General features: G+C 42.0%; 1 protein-coding gene across 2 annotated transcripts in view; it reads right to left on the minus strand.

The window, feature by feature from the left end:
- Positions 1-1287: 1287 nt before the first annotated feature.
- Positions 1288-16200, minus strand: part of CPM (carboxypeptidase M) — an 83462-nt gene continuing 68549 nt past the window's right edge. For both annotated transcript variants that reach the window (XM_017876208.1, XM_017876206.1), the window contains exons 7-9: positions 13772-13924; positions 5183-5331; positions 1288-2909 (exon numbers count right to left, since the gene is read on the minus strand). In XM_017876208.1, coding sequence (XP_017731697.1) covers positions 2667-2909; positions 5183-5331; positions 13772-13924 — 545 coding nt within the window. In that variant the 3' untranslated portion in view covers positions 1288-2666. The remainder of the gene's footprint in view (positions 2910-5182; positions 5332-13771; positions 13925-16200) is intronic.

The following is a 16200-nucleotide window of genomic DNA, read 5'->3' on the forward strand; positions in this document are numbered from 1 at the left end:
AGGAAGGAAGGAAGGAAGGAAGGAAGGAAGGAAGGAAGGAAGGAAGGAAGGAAGGAAGGAAAGGAATCTGCTCACCAGAGTTGCTATTGTTTTTTTTTTTTTTTTTCCTTTTCTGTTTACTGCTTTCCCCCTTAATTCTTACAGGTAACGGTTTAATATCGGGTAACTCTCATAGTGGAGAATTTGAGAAGCATTAGTACTTCAAATTGAGTCCTAATGGTAAAATTTTTTTCTGATGATAAAAAGTAGTTTGCAGTGCTGTTAAGAGGTAACATAATACCTTTACTACCAACCTTAGGGTCAATTCAAGATCCAGTAAAAGGAATATATCTGGAATTCTTGATTATAGACATGAAAACAGTCTTCTGTCAGTGTTCACAGTGAGCTGGAGATTGCCTACGCATAAGACCTAGCTTCATAAAATGACTCAGAGCCCTAGGCAGCTCCTGGGAAGGACTGGGAGTAGCAGTCTCCTGGCACCCCTTGTTCATTCATTCATTCATTCATTCATTCATTCATTCAGTACCTACTATGTGCTAGGCTTTGAGGATATAACAATGAATTTTTCAAACAGACAGACCTTGGCCTCAAAAAGCTCACATTCTACTAGAGAAGGCACACATGCAAGTAGAAGATTATAATACAATGATGTAAATCCAACAGTAGAGATAACCAGTTTATTTTGGGGAGCAAAGAGGAAGGGTCCCTAACCCCAGACTGCCTGCGAAGAGGTGGAATGGAATTGAATGGGATTATGGTCAGCCAAGGCTTCCTAGTGCAGCTGCTACCTGAACTGAGTTTTAAGGGGAGTAGGAAAGAAAAAACGTGTTGAGTCATAATGGCATTCCAGATACAGGGGACACAAACAGCTCTGTGTTCATGAACTACAACCAGTTGCTGACTTTTGTTTCAAGTGGCTCCCCTTCCCCAGTGCTGCGTGGAGGATGGACCGAGGAGGAGAAGGCTGGGAGCAAGGGACCAGTAAAGCTGTTGCAGCAGTGTGGGTGAGATATGAGGTCTCAACTTTGCAGTGTTGACAACCATGGAGAGCAGAGAGCAGAATTCGTCAATATTTATAATTAACACCAATCTTTTTGTTTGTTTGTTTGTTTTTTTGAGACAGAATCTTGCTTCTTTGCCCAGGCTGGAGTACAATGGCGCAATCCTGGCTCACTGCAACCTCTGCCTCCTGCGTTCAAGCGATTCTCCTGCCTCAGCCTCCCCATTAGCTGCGATTATAGGCATGTGCCACCACACGCGACTAATTTTTGTATTTTTTTTTTTTTCAGTAGAGATGGCCATGTTGGCCAGGCTGGTCTTGAGCTCCTGACCTCAAGTGATCCGCCCGCCTCGGCCTCCCAAAGTGCTGGGATTACAGGCGTGAGCCACCGTGCCCGGCCAACACCAACTTTTAGTTACTTGCTGAATACACAGGATTGAAGAGGAAGAGAAAGTATCAAGGATGACTCCTAGGTTCCTAGCTTGGTGGTCCTAGTAACTGAGAGAGAGAATGCAGCAGGAAGAGCAGCTCTAGGGGGAACAGGATGAGTAACTCCACATGATGGGTTTGAGGTACCTGTGAGTCACATCCAGGTGGATGTGTCCAGTCGGCAGTGGGACATGAGCCTGAAGCTCAGGCAAGAGGCTAGAGTTACACCTTTGGAGTCATCAGCCTAACAGAGGGCTGTGGCATCCAGGTGCCAAAAGCTAGGGACACTTGGCTCTGGAGGGCGAGGATCTTACTTAATTGACCTGTATGCTTTGAGGCTCTATAGAGAGACACAATCTTATCCCTTCAGGCCAGTATTTTCTTGGGCCACTGAGACATGGTTAAGTATTTTCTCTCACTTCTCCTAGAACATTTGCAAAACAATTCCCAGTCCTATGATCATTTCTCCCTTTTCCGAGAACTAATTATATATGGCACTTAGTATCTCTTCACACTCATGGTGAGGTGTTTTTTTGTTTTGTTTTGTTTTGTTTTGTTTGAGACAGAGTCTCACTCTGTCACCCAGGCTGGAGTACAGTAGCGCTATCTTGGCTCACTGCAACCTCCGCCTCCAGGGTTCAAGCGATTCTCCTGTCTCAGCCTCCTGAGAGGCTGGGATTTACAGGTGCCTGCCACCACGCCCCGCTAATATTTAGTAGAGACGGGGTTTCACCCTGTTGGTCAGGCTGGTTTTGAACTCCTGACTCAGGGTGAACCGCCCACCTTGGCCTCCCAAAGTGCTAGGATTAAAGGCGTGAGCCGCTGCACCTGGCCTCATGGTGACGTCTTGTATGTAGAAGATCAATAAATGTTCATCTTCATTGCTTATATTCATCAGGTTCTCTGTATACGAAATGATCTTCTTTTTGCAGGTACTTTTTTGCTTCTCAAGTTTTTTTTTTTACAAATTTCAAGACTACTTCAAGATTAATTTGAGTGTAAATGAGCAGTACTTGTTAGGTAAGTGTGTTCCATTCATCATCAAGACTGAATCATTCCTTTCATTATCACCACATATTGCTTACTATGGAATTTGGAAACATCCATTTCTCTTCTTCAGGAAGATCGTGGAGTTTCTCCAGTCAAGGTCCCACTAGAGTGAGCTGGGGTTGCAGTAACCTGGAGTGAGCAATCCCTGATTCCAGGTGGTGATGTGGGTTGAGTTTCACATTTTACTTTATTTGAAGAATATGTGCAAAAGAGTCACTAAAAATAAGAACAAACTAGGCTTTGTTGCCGGTGAGTGGCTTGGCGAATTTATGTACAGAGGAATCATTGGGCATGAAGGATTTGATACTGGGATAGAATCCAATTGCCCTTGGAATGGAAGTAGAATATCCTTTTTAAGAGCACTGAAGTTCTGCGATTTCTCTGGAATAATCACCTTTGTGAGGTGTGGATCACGTCCAGGGACTGTAACCTGAGAAGAAACAAGAGACAATTATATGAGTGACTTAAGATGTTTCGTGGTGCCCACACTGAAAACACTGATATCCACCACTAAAATGCAGCCTTTGTGCAATGCATGTAATCATCTGCCAGACCTCTGGGCCAGCAACAGATTTGGTCCTGCAGGCTGAGTTATCCAATGCCTGTTGACAGAGACCAGTGTTGTGAATGCTGTTGCCAAGAATTACAAAATGAAATAAGGACAGACAGGTACCTTATCTGGCGATGTAAGTCAAGAGAAGGAAGCAGCAGATGTTTCTGCCACCATCCTTTTCATGGGGCACAAAGGTAAAGAGTTAACTGTTTCCTTTTGTCCCAAGTGTGTATTTAACATCCTCCTTGGTTATCAAGATTATATACAAGTAGAATTATTTTCTCAACTTACTGATTTTTCAGCTGACCTACAAGTCTATTGCTTCCTTTAAAAACTTTTCTTTCTTTTGTTTTTTGAGATAGAGTCTCACTCTGTCACCCAGCCTGGAGTACAGTGGCTCAATCTTGGCTCACTGCAACCTTTGCCTCCTGGGTTCAAGTGATTCTCCTACCCCAGCCTCCCAAGTAGCTGGGATTACAGGTGCACAGCACCATACCCAGGTAATTTTTTGTATTTTTAGTAGAGACGGGGTTTCACCACGTTGGCCAGGCTGGTCTTGAACTCCTGACATCAGGTGATCCACCTGCCTCAGCCTCCCAAAGTGCTGAGATTACAGGCATGAGCCACCACACCCAGTCTCCTTTAAAAGCTTTGATTTTTACCTGGTTTTGTTCATATCAGCCTGAATCTTCAGTTAGGCTGATTTTACCTGGTTTTGTTCATATCAGCCTGAATCTTCGGTTAGCCATTTTTATTTATTTATTTATTTATTTTTAGTTTTTAGTGGAGGAAATAATCAGGACAAGTAAGACAAATGCTAAACTAACTACAGGCAATGTCTACTGAGAAATGCTTTTATTATATATGGTGGAGAAGGGAAAAAATGGGGAATGACATTTACATAACCACTCACTGGTATGTATTTTACACATTCATTTCAATGTCCAGAGTCTTACCTTCAAAAATCTTGTCCCAGAACTAATACTTACAGTCATTGTGTACTGTGTTAGCCTAACTAATGGGAAATTAACAATTCATAACTTTATTCTAAAGGTGTGGCTTATTTATGAGGTTGCGTGCAAGTAATTAGATTCACTACAAGGAAAACCATATTTTTAAATAGAATAGAAATATCACAGTAAATAGGAGGAAAAGAAAGGGCCTTTTTAGACAAAGATTCACAGTGAGTTGAGATTTTTCAAGCTCTGTCCATTTTCTCAGTAGGGGTAGAAATTCCTAAAAGCATTAGCAATTGATAAGCCTCACATCCAGGCACCTTGGGGAGAACCCACGGAGCAGGGAGGCTCTGAATTCTGTAGTTTTATAAACTAAAAACCACATTTTTTCCATGATGTCATCAAGATGAAATAATAAAATGCCAACTCAGTTTTCACGACAGAATAGATGACTACCTTCTCCCAGGATTAGCTCATGATTGGCATGAGACCCACTAAGCAAAGTAGAAGAATCTTTGATTTCTCAGAGAAAGTCACATCAAAGAGAAAGAGGCAAAATCTGGCCAACTAAATCAATACTTCTTCATTTAGTTCTTTCACATAAATCCACTCAGGCTCAGATTAGTCCAGGGCTTCCTGTCTTAGGATAAAATGACTCAGAAATATGTGTTTTATGGAATTAAAAACTGAAATTTTACTTGCATCAATTGAAAAAAGGGCTGCAAAATATGTCTATCATTTGCTGAATATAGTGATAAAATTTGTCGATCAGATTTCACTTATAAAATGACTTCTAAGGAACTTTTCCCAATTCATTTTTTATAGTAGAAAGTGTATGCCATGGAATGGGTGTTGTATTGTATTCCAGGAAACTATCAACTACCTTTGCTACATTGCTTATTCTTTTTTATTAATGAGGTTACATTTTAATCAGGAAAGATATCACAAGAAATAGGATTTGGCTTCTATTTAAAAAAAATTGCCATCAGGGAAAAAATATGAATTTTTATATTTTTTTCCCTATAATTTCCACTTCTTCCACCCACTCCAATTGCAAGTCTGACACTATCCTTTCTTTCTGTCTTGATGGATCCACTTTTGAACTTCTTAGACTTATTTTGGATTCCTTCTGGGTGAATAGGTATTATGAGTTCTATAATATTTTAATAACAATAATTAGCATTGCATACTTACATTTATTATATAGGACCCAGGCAAGAGCAGGAGATAATACTCTCCATATTTGTTGGTTCTATAGGGGCAGATATGTTTTCTGTCTTGGACTTCCACAATTACATTGGGTAATGGATTTCCATTCTGATCAAAAACTTGACCCTTTACACCTGCAAGACAAAAATAAAATTAAATATTAATGCGATATTTTACGGCATATAAAAAATTATTGTAAATATTTAAGAACAATATATGCAATATTTATTAGCTAACTCAGTTTTGAGTTAATATTAAGTGTTAGAGAGGGAAAAGAAAACTTATTTTTGATGTAACTTAAAATATAGTCAAAATTACTAATTTGATTTGTAGCTTAAATGTTTGTTGTTGAACAGTCCATTTATATCAGCATGTATTATCACAGTAAGAGAACACAGATGATAACCTAAGATCCATTCCTGTCACTTCCAAGTTATTTACTCAATCACCAAACTATTACAACCATTGGTGGATTCCATAAAATTCTAAATAAAAACGGTGTCAATGTATTAGTTACAACAAAATATTTACCTACGCAAGGGACTCAGTAGTTTTGTCTTGTGGTCAAACTACATGGGAAGCAAAATTATAATCCCAAGGCTTCTTGCAAGCATAGAATCAATGGACCAGTAACAGCAGCCAGTATTTATTGAGCACTTAGTATATTCCAGGCTCTGTACTAACTGCTAAATGTGTATTTTCTCATTAAATTCTCATATCAGCTCTGTGTCATCAATTAGTATCATGATTTTGCAGATGAAAAAAATGAAGGCTCTGGCTTATTAAAATAATCTCTTCAAGCTCACACAGCCAACGAAGTGGTCCAGCTAGCCGTCAACCCATGATAGTCTCCAGAGCCCCTCTCAAAATTTCAGGAGTACGGTTTTTAAAAGGCCATTTCTATTTTAAGACCATTCTTATTTTAGATCCTACATTTCACATCTAGTTTGTTTACTCCAGGGTCAAATCATATTACCTTAAGGTGAAGCTGCCTAAGCCCTCAATAACATAAATGAGAACGAAGTAAGTTCTCTTACAATAGTAAGGTGACCTTGAACTCTCCCGAAACAGCTATGCTCAATTATTATTTATTAGGGCAGAAAATATGAGGCACACATAACAGTTTCCCCAGGAATGATTAAAATGAAAAAAAAAAAAAGTTGGCATTTAGCAAAACAATGTTTATCTTGAACTTTAAACAAACTTCTATCTAACCTAGGTTGCCTTTTATTATACTTTCTTTCCTATTTAATTCCTGAGTCTTCATTTTTTGCCTCCTGAGGAGGAAAATGCCACATTTCCTTCTCCCTTTCTCTATATAACTATGTAAACTTCTATTTTCACATTGTGTGTTCCTCTTTGGCCTCTCTTTTTTAAACACAGTTCCATTTATATTTATTCCTACTGCTTGATATATATCCTTTTGATCTTTAGGTAGTACCAATCATAAATTGGTAATAATTTGGTAACCTGATTATGCATTTATTCCTTGGGTTTCAGTGGCATTATTCTGTTTTATTTAATTAATTAATGTATTTTTTGTAGAGATGGGGTTTCGCCATGTTGCCCAGGCTTGTCTTGAACTCCTGGGCTCAAGCAATCCACCTGCCTAAGCTTCCCAAAGCGCTGGGATTACAGGTGTTAGGCACCACATTCAGCCTCAGTGGCATTATTTTGAGGAGCTATTTACACTGTGCCCCCCTTAGGAGGTCCTTTGATATGTGATAAGCATAGCATGTACCCATCATCATAGCTTGGTGTGACAGAAAGAACCAGTCAGGTTTTGATTTGAATTCTAGTTCTCAAGTCACTAAACATTCCCAAGCCTCAATTTTATCACCTATGAAATGGGGATAATATACCACCACCCAGGATGTTTGTGAGGATTAAATGTAAGTAACACAGAACAGGAGGATCAACAAACATTAATTCTTTCTTTCCTCTCTTCCTCTTCCTCTTTCTTCTTCTTCTTCCTCCTTCTCCTTCTCCTTCTCCTTCTTCTTCTTCAACAGGGTCTTGCTCTGCCAACCAGGCTGGAGTGCAGTGGTGTGATCAGGGCTTACTGCAGCCTTGACTTCCCAGGCTCAAGCAGTCCTCCCACCTCAGCCTCCCAAGTAGCTGGAACTACAAGCACACACCACCACACCTGGCTAATTTTTGTATTTTTTTGTAGAGGTGGGGTTTCACCATGTTGCACAGGCTAGTCTTGAACTCCTGAGCTCATGTGATCTATCTTGGCCTCCCAAAGTGCTGGAGTGCTGGGATTATAGGTGTGAGCCACCAGGTCTGGCTTTCTTTCCTTTCCTCTTATTTGGATTAAGAAAAACTATGCAGGGGGGAAAAACATATATTAGATGAATTTCTGGAGTCTTACTTCAACTTTGTTCCACAAAGCCGGAGTATGTGAGGGAAGAAGCTATGCATATTATTTCCTTCTTCAGGGCTCTGAGCTAGTTTACAGTCTTCCTACCACTTAGAAAATCCATGTGTTTCAGCAAGGTAGCTTGTGCTGGATGGTGTGTCTGTTGGCATCTTTTGCATTTTTTGTTGACTTCTCCAAAACCAACCAAATTGAAGAAAATCAAATGCATAAAAAACGAAGCAAAGCTATCATTGAAATTGACATTACACCTTTTTTTTTTTTTTTTTTTTCTTTTGAGATGGAGTTTTTGAGATGGAGTTTCACTCTTGTTGCCCAGGCTGCAATGGCGCGATCTCAGGTCACTGCAACCTTCGCTTCCCAGGTTCAAGGAATTCTCCTGCCTCAGCCTCCTAAGTAGCTGGGATTATGGGCATGCACCACCATGCCCAGCCTTTTTTGTATTTTTAGTAGAGACAGGATTTCTCCATGTTGGTCAGGCTCTTGCACTCCAGACCTCAAATGATCCACCCGCCTCAGCCTCCCAAAGTGCTGGGGTTACAGGTGTGAGCCACCGTGCCCGGCTAACATTACACCATTCTTTAACATTGGATATAATGATTAAATAGAGGCCGGGCGTGGTGGCTCACACTTGTAATCCCAATACTTTGAGAGGCCAAGGCAAGCGGATCACAAGGTCAGGAGATCGAGACCATTCTGGCTAACACAGTGAAACCCCGTCTCTACTAAAAATACAAAAAATTAGCTGGCCATGGTGGCGGGTGCCTGTAATCCCAGCTACTCAGAAGGCTGAGGCAGGAGAATGGTGTGAACCCGGGAGGCGGAGCTTGCAGTGAGCTGAGATCCTGCCACTGCACTCCAGCCTGGGCAACAGAGCGAGACTCTGCCTCAAAAAAAAAAAAAAGATGAAATAGAATTCAGGGTACTAGTGATGAGTAGTTGGCAGAAGACATAAAAAAAAAAAAAAAAAGTCATGGTACCCTTTAAAAAAAGGCAGCAAATTTCTTCTTGGCTAGAAGCAGTTATACTTTAATAGAACAGATTGGACTTTTTTGACAGTCACATGACAGTGATTTTGGACGGCCTCAGGTACTTGAACATCACCTATGTATCAGTGTGTGCTGCAGCTGAATCAAAGCTCCAGTTAACCTGTGGTCTGCTTACCCTCAAAGATAGAAAAAGGAAGAACAATTTGCATTTGAAGAAATGTCTGAAAGTCTTTATATTCCAGTTTGACCCTCATTCATCATCCCCTAATAACCCAAAGATTCGCTTTCTTTTTTTTTAATTGAAGTCTCCCTCTGTTGCCCAGGCTGGAGTGCAGTGGCACCATTTCAGCTCACTGCAACTTTCATCTCCCGGGTTCAAGCGATTCTCCTGCCTCAGCCCCCCCAAGTAGCTGGGATTACAGGCACCTGACACCACACCCAGCTAATTTTTGTATTTTTAGTAGAGATAGGGTTTCAGCATGTTGGCCAGGCTGGTCTCGAACTCCTGATCTCAAGTGATCTGCTCGCCTCGGCCTCCCAAAGTGCTGGGATTACAGGCCCAAAGACTCACTTTCATATGACTCTTACCTAAACCTAAAGATGGTTATTCCAGCTATGGAAGCCTGGTGTATGTGAATAGCACTCTTACTGGGCAAACACAGACCATGCTTATGTATGGAATTTATATTCAAAGGAAAACCCCTCCCACCAGCCACATAAAAGCGTGCTTTAGCTTGTATATGTCTTTACAATATTTTGTCTACACACCACCAAACCTTTCACTTAAGAGGGAAGTAATTGTTTTACCAGAAAATGTTATTTATTTCTATATGCTGAAGTTGAAACATTGAAAAAAAGACTGGTAGACCCCAAGAGACTCAGAGAGAGCCAACACTATTATATTAAAAGAAAAATGAAAATTTGAAAAACGCTCAGATACTACACAAATGAGAAGACATAAAATCTGAGACACAAATTCTGTGTCCAGATGGGGAGACACATGGGAGAAATGTAAAGCTCATTTTCCCTTGGAAATGGGCAAGAACTAGAATTCTGCATTTGTTGGGCACGATTTAGAGTAGGAGCTGGGACAGGACGTAGGAGACTGCTTGTTTGTGCCCATGTCCCCACCGCATGGTCACAGTTGCCTCCTATTTTGGATGTGATGACAGGTCCACATCTATGGCCCACAGCCTTCTGGAACTCAGCACATATCAGATTCTTTTAGGCCCAAGTTACTTAGGTTTCTGGATGCTGTGAGCTATTCCCTTGCTCTCTGGGTTCAGATCTGTTCTGAGGAGTCCAGGGGAGAGACAGGGCCAGAGCAGGTAACACCGTGTCTGGCTCATCTTTGCTTCTCCTCAGAGATGGGGATGAGCAAGACAGTCTAAGCCTCTAGAATTCAGACTTGCCCTCCTTTGCTACCTTGGTCGTAATGTCTGCCGACACCCTCAACTCAACTTGAACCTAGTAAATCATCCTCTAAGCAGGACAGCATGGCACCAAGGGCCCAAGTTTCAGTTGAGGTCTGCAGTGAGTTCTAGTTGAAAGAATAACACACTGACGCCTTACAACAGGCTGGTGGGAGGCAAGGCCGATGCTATTACTCTCAACTTTCTGTTGACAACACTACACACAAGCGCTTGCTCAAGATTGCAAACATCGCCAGATGACAAAACAGCCTGGGCTCTATCTAAGCCTCTGCCCTCTTGGCAAGGCCCTTCCACTAAAGCAGAAGGCCTTTCCTTCCCAGACAAGGTGGCTCAGAGACTTCCAGATGGGTCAAAACCTCAGAAACACAGAAGCATCCTAGCAATTTGTATAATGGAACCAGTAAATGCAATGCAGCTTGACAAATATTAATAATGTCCTTGGCCGGGCGCGGTGGCTCAAGCCTGTAATCCCAGCACTTTGGGAGGCCGAGACGGGCGGATCACGAGGTCAGGAGATCGAGACCATCCTGGCTAACATGGTGAAACCCCGTCTCTACTAAAAACTACAAAAAACTAGCTGGGCGACGTGGCGGCGCCTGTAGTCCCAGCTACCCGGGAGGCTGAGGCAGGAGAATGGCGTGAACCTGGGAGGTGGAGCTTGCAGTGAGCTGAGATCCGGCCACAGCACTCCAGCCTGGGCGACAGAGCGAGACTTCGTCTCAAAAAAAAAAAAAAAAAAAAATGTCCTTAAACCAGAGCAATACCAATAAAAGGGTGTCATTTATTGCCATTCTTCACAAACAAAATATTCATTAGTCTCTTATTGGGTACTAGTAGAGAGGAGTAATAACCACACTGTATTGGTATTTTGAAATATGGTTTCATTATTAAACCATGTTATGCATCTGTCTTAAACCACAAGGGGGCAGGGTTGATGTGCCAATATATGTATTTTTTGAGTGAGTTGTTTACATCTGATTATAGAGACAGGCAGATAAACATTCTTTATAAAACCTAGTGCAAATGGGCTGGGCATGGTGGCTCATGCCTGTAATCCCAGCACTTTGGGAGGCCCAGGCCGGCGGATCACCTGAGGTCAGGAGTTCAAGACCAGCCTGGCCAATATGGTGAAACCCTGTCTCTACAAAAATACAAAACTAGCCGGGCATGATGGTGGGTGCCTGTAATCCCAGCAAATTGGGAGGTTGAGGCGGGAGAATCACATGAACCTGGGAGACGGAGGTTGCAGTGAGCCGAGATCATTGCACCACTGCACTCCAGCCTGGGTGACAGAGCGAGACTCCATCTCAAAAACAAACAAACATAACCTATGCAAATGGACTGGTAAGCCTTCGAAATTATTAAAAATAATAACAATAGGTATGCTGCAATTTGTATGTCATTTTTCAGTTCACAAAGCCTTTTCCCTGGCAATATTACATCGACATGATACTTCAAAGCCCACATTAATTCAGCGATTGGTAAATCATCTTTATAGCTAGATTGAGGTTCTGAAAATAGTGGTGCAGTTACACGGAGCATATTTCATGTTCACTTGCATGCCCATAACCATGTTGATACTGGTGAAGAATGAATTTCAGAAAATCGGCAGAGCCAGTCACGGTGGCTCGCACCTGGGATCCCAGCACTTTGGGAGGCTTAGGCAGAAGGATCGCTTGAGCCCAGGAGTTTGGGATTCACCTGGACAACATAGCAAGATTCTATCTCTATACAACATATTTTTAAAAATCAGCTGGACGTGGTGGTGTGCACCTGTAGTCCTACTTACTTGGGAGGCTGAGGCAGAAGGATCACTTGAGCCCAGGAGTTCAAGGTTACAGTGGGCGATGACTGCGCCACTGTACTCCAGCCTGGGTGACAGAGTGAGGCCCTGTCTCTAAACTAATGATAATGATAATAATACTAGTAATAGATTAACAAACTAAAGGATCAATAGAAGTAGAAATATAATAGAAATGTTAGATTAATGCATGACATGCCTCATGAGGAAAATCTAGTGGAGAAAGAAATACCAGAATACTAAGCAAGAAAGAACCCAAGACAACATTTGATGACATAATGAAGAAGGTGAAAGTCCCAATAATAAGTTTATAGTCTTTGCTAAGATGCTAGTGAGAAAGAACGATACTTCATAGCATCCCCTATAATAGGGAGTCAACCTAGTCCGTGAATGACTCAGCCAGTTAGACATAGCGCTGTGAGTTTATCAGTAATCTTTGTGTACTTCTCTTCAGTTCAGGGGATGGAGGCTGGGGACACAGGTGTGAAAGAGGGCAGGGGCATCCCTTTTAGGGATGTGTGGCCCAGGAAGGGTTCTAATTATCCTTGCACTCAGCCCTCTGGCCCTGTGCTACCTTCCTTCATCCTTCTCCATCTTCTTTGTAGCAGGAGGAAAGCTTTGCTGTGAATCATGCAGAAAATTCCAGGAATTATGCAATTATGCAGTAGGCCCATGCAGCAAACCTTTTCAACACATGCATGCACACACACCTACACACATACACATACACACACACTCTCTCTCTATGTGGTATCATAGCTATTATGCCAATTCCTGATATATTTCTCTCCCCAAGCCATTCTGAATGGAGAAAGATAACTTTACCTCTATAAATATAGAACAGCCTTCCACACCTTGCCCAAAGAAACACCACCTGGTTAATAAACTTGAACTGCACAAGATTCCATCATCTCAAGTAGTGTGTTTCTCTAGCACAATAGCTTTCTAAGTTTAGCCCCTGGACCAGCAGCATCAGCATCATGTGGGAAGGCAGTAATCATTGAAGGTCTACTCAAACAGAAACTCCAGGTTGGGGCCTGGCAATCTGTTTTAGCAAGCCCTCCCAGTGCGTCTGCTGCACGTTTGAGAGCTACCACTCTGCCACATTTAGTCTATCTGTGATAAGGGCCAGTCAGCCTTCAGGAAACAGGCTGGCAAGATTCTTAGCACCAGGACATCTAGCAGAGTTCACAGGTAAGAGGGGTTGAAGGCAATGGTGCTAGCTCACCACCCCAATTCTGGAAAAAATGCAAAGTGGTATGTCCAGTGTTCTCAGGGTCCTTGGTACTGTGTGGTGAGTGACAAGCAAACATAGTATTTTTCTAAATGGGACATGATGTAACAGAGTAGAAGCCTGTTTTCCTGATATTTTGCCAGATTTCTAGATCATTTGACATGTAAAATTAGGAGGACTCTGGATGTTTGTTTGTTTGGTTTTGAGACAGAGTCTCACTCTATCGCCCAGGCTGGAGTACAGTGGTACCATCTCGGCTCACTGCAACCTCCACCTCCCAGGTTCAAGTGATTCTCCTGCCTCAGCCTCCCAAGAAGCTGGGACTACAGGTGTGCGTCACCACACCCAGCTAATTTTTGTATTTTCAGTAGAGATGAGGTTTTGCCTTGTTGGCCAGGCTGGTCTTGAACTCCTGACCTCAGGTGATCCATCTACCTCAGCCTCCCAAAGTGCTAGGATTACAGGCGTGAGCCACCATGGCTGGCTGGTTCTCTGGATTTTTATACCCTCATATTAAAGGAACATGCATCATGCTTCCTTTTCTATGAACGAGCGGGCACTGCATTTCTCATACACTGCAGATACTCATGCAGAGAGAATTCTTAACCATCAGATCTGGCACTGAAACGAGGCTGTAATACACAGCATAAATAAAGGCTTGCGTTTACTCAACCCAGAGGTCTTGCCAGATGCTCTATTTTGTATTAATAGGGAATTAATAAGAAGATTTTACAAACCTAGGTGCACCTGCTTTATATATTCAATTAATGAGGCTTTGTTATTATTCCAAAAGGATGGAAGCTTCTCCTCACGAGGATATTTACAGCATGACAGCTCCAACGTAATTTCAAAACACTGGGCCCAGATGTAGTTGTAATCTTGCATTCCACCTAAACACAAGCATATTTAATTTTTGTTAGGGTCTAAAATTGGAGTGGAGCCAAGTTTCACGTGCCTTTTGGGGACAAGTGAATCAGACAGCTACATGTAAACAGGAAAAGATGAATTTGACACATTAGCTTGTAAAATCAGGGCTTGACATTTTATTACCTAGGCATGACCAGACAATCCTAAATATCCCCATATGGGTAACTGGATCAGAGCTGACTGAAGTTCAACTGTGCATCAAAATTAAGTGAGGGGTGAAGGAAGCGTCCTTTTGTGTTTTTATTTTTTGAAATCCTACATCACAAAAACGATTATTTGAATTTCATTTGTTTCTTAAATTACATTTTAAATGGATATAAGCTAGAATAAGATTCCTTTAAAAATATTTCTCCAAATCCTTTATAATTACACTTACTAAGTAAAGCTAAGCACACTAATTTGGGGGAATCATGGCCAACATTCACTATTACCAGGTACCGTATGAAGTGCTTTGCATCAGCTCATTTAATCCTCACAGCAACTGGCCCTAGTTTACAGACGAGGAAACATGATCACAGATGTTAAGCGAAGTGCCCAGGGGTTTCGGCCAGTAAATGGCAGACACTGGAGTGCAGGCCACCTTCCGCCAGCCCCTGTGGGCTTCCCAATATGCCAGAGTGCTCCTGGGGATCAAAGAAAGAATGCTGCACTGCCTCTCCGAGGTGAAAGGTCCAGCCCCCTGTGGAGCCCACGCTGTCACTGCTCATGCTGACTTTCCAATTCTCTCCTCTGGTCCCCTGCTTTCAAAGGGTTATAATCATTTCATACTTTCTTTTTCTGTTTTTCCTTTTTTTTTTAAATAGAGACATGGTCTCACTCCATCGCCCAGGCTGGAATGCAGTGGTGCAATCACAGCTCACTGTAAGTTCAAACTTCTGGGCTGAAGCGATCCTCCTGCCTCAGCCTCTCAAGTAGCTGAGGCTACAGATTTGTGCCATCACACCTGGCTATTTTGTTTGTTTGTTTGTTTTTGAGACAGGGTCTTGCTCTGTCGCTCAGGGATTGTAGGCATGAGCCACTGTGGTGGCCTTCATTTTATATTTTCTAAGATGCAACATTTTTTTTTTTTTTTGAGATGGAGTCTTGCTCTGTTGCACAGGCTGGAGCGCAGTGGCGCGATCTCAGCTCACTGTAACCTCTGCCTCCCGGGTTCAAGCAATTCTCATGTTTCAGCCTCCCGAGTAGCTGGGACTATAGTCGTGCACCACCACACCAGGCTAATTTTTTTTTAATTTTGGTAGAGACGCGGTTTCACCATGTCGCCCAGACTGGTCTCGAACTCCTGAGCTTGGGCAATGTGCCCATCTTGGCCTCCCGAAGTGCTAGGATTATAGGTGTGAGCTGCTGCACCTGGCCTAAGATGCAACATTTTTTATACTTTAATATCTCTGAATTGGGATGTGTCTTAAACATTTTTATGGCTAAAAACATCATGTCTTTAGTTTAACTGAAAATATTTTATTTTCTTTCTTGGTGGTACACTGGGTTTTATAATCAACAGTATCTTGGATTTGATGAAATATAGTAACTTTTAAGGAAGTAGTTTCTGATAGATTTTAATTTGTTACACTTGATACCTGCCCAAGAAAATATGTATTCTCAGTTTCATCAGGATATTTTGGAAGCACTGAAGTAGAAAAAAATTTTAGGCCAGGTACTGTGGTTCATGCCTGTAATCCAAACACTTTGGGAGGCCAAGGTGGGAGGACTGCTTGAGGCTAGGAGTTCAAGGCCAGCCTGGGCAACATGATAAGACCCCATCTCTAAAATAAAACAAAAATAAAAAAGCTTTTTTCTTTTAAAAAAATTTAATGCTAAGAAAGTGGTCAAAATATGATATAAAAATATTACTTAAATATTAAGTAATATCTATGTAGGCCAGTCGGCCCAGATTCCAGCCAAGAAGAATTTCTCTGGCCTTTCTATTTCCTTTACTTACCTTGCAGGTTTTGTATTTCTCTCTGACCTCATTTTCACCAAAAGTAGTAGAAGGAAAAAGAAGAGAGGAAAGAAAACAAGACAAAGCCTGTGGCTGGATATGTCTCAGGTGGAAAAAATTTAAATAGCAAAACAGGCATGCATTATGGATCCCTAGCAAATAGCCAGGACTGAGACTGCCAAGCGTGGAGAGTGCAGTTCTGGATAAGGCGGGTCAGGCCTGGCCAACAAAACATCCAGGCCAGGCCAGGCACATTCTTCTGGGCTCCTCAAGGCAGCTGGCTTCACCTGTTTTTCGTCT

The sequence above is a fragment of the Rhinopithecus bieti genome, unplaced genomic scaffold (genome assembly GCF_001698545.2).
Source record: "Rhinopithecus bieti isolate Rb0 unplaced genomic scaffold, ASM169854v2 scaffold_9919, whole genome shotgun sequence".
NCBI lineage: Eukaryota > Metazoa > Chordata > Mammalia > Primates > Cercopithecidae > Rhinopithecus > Rhinopithecus bieti.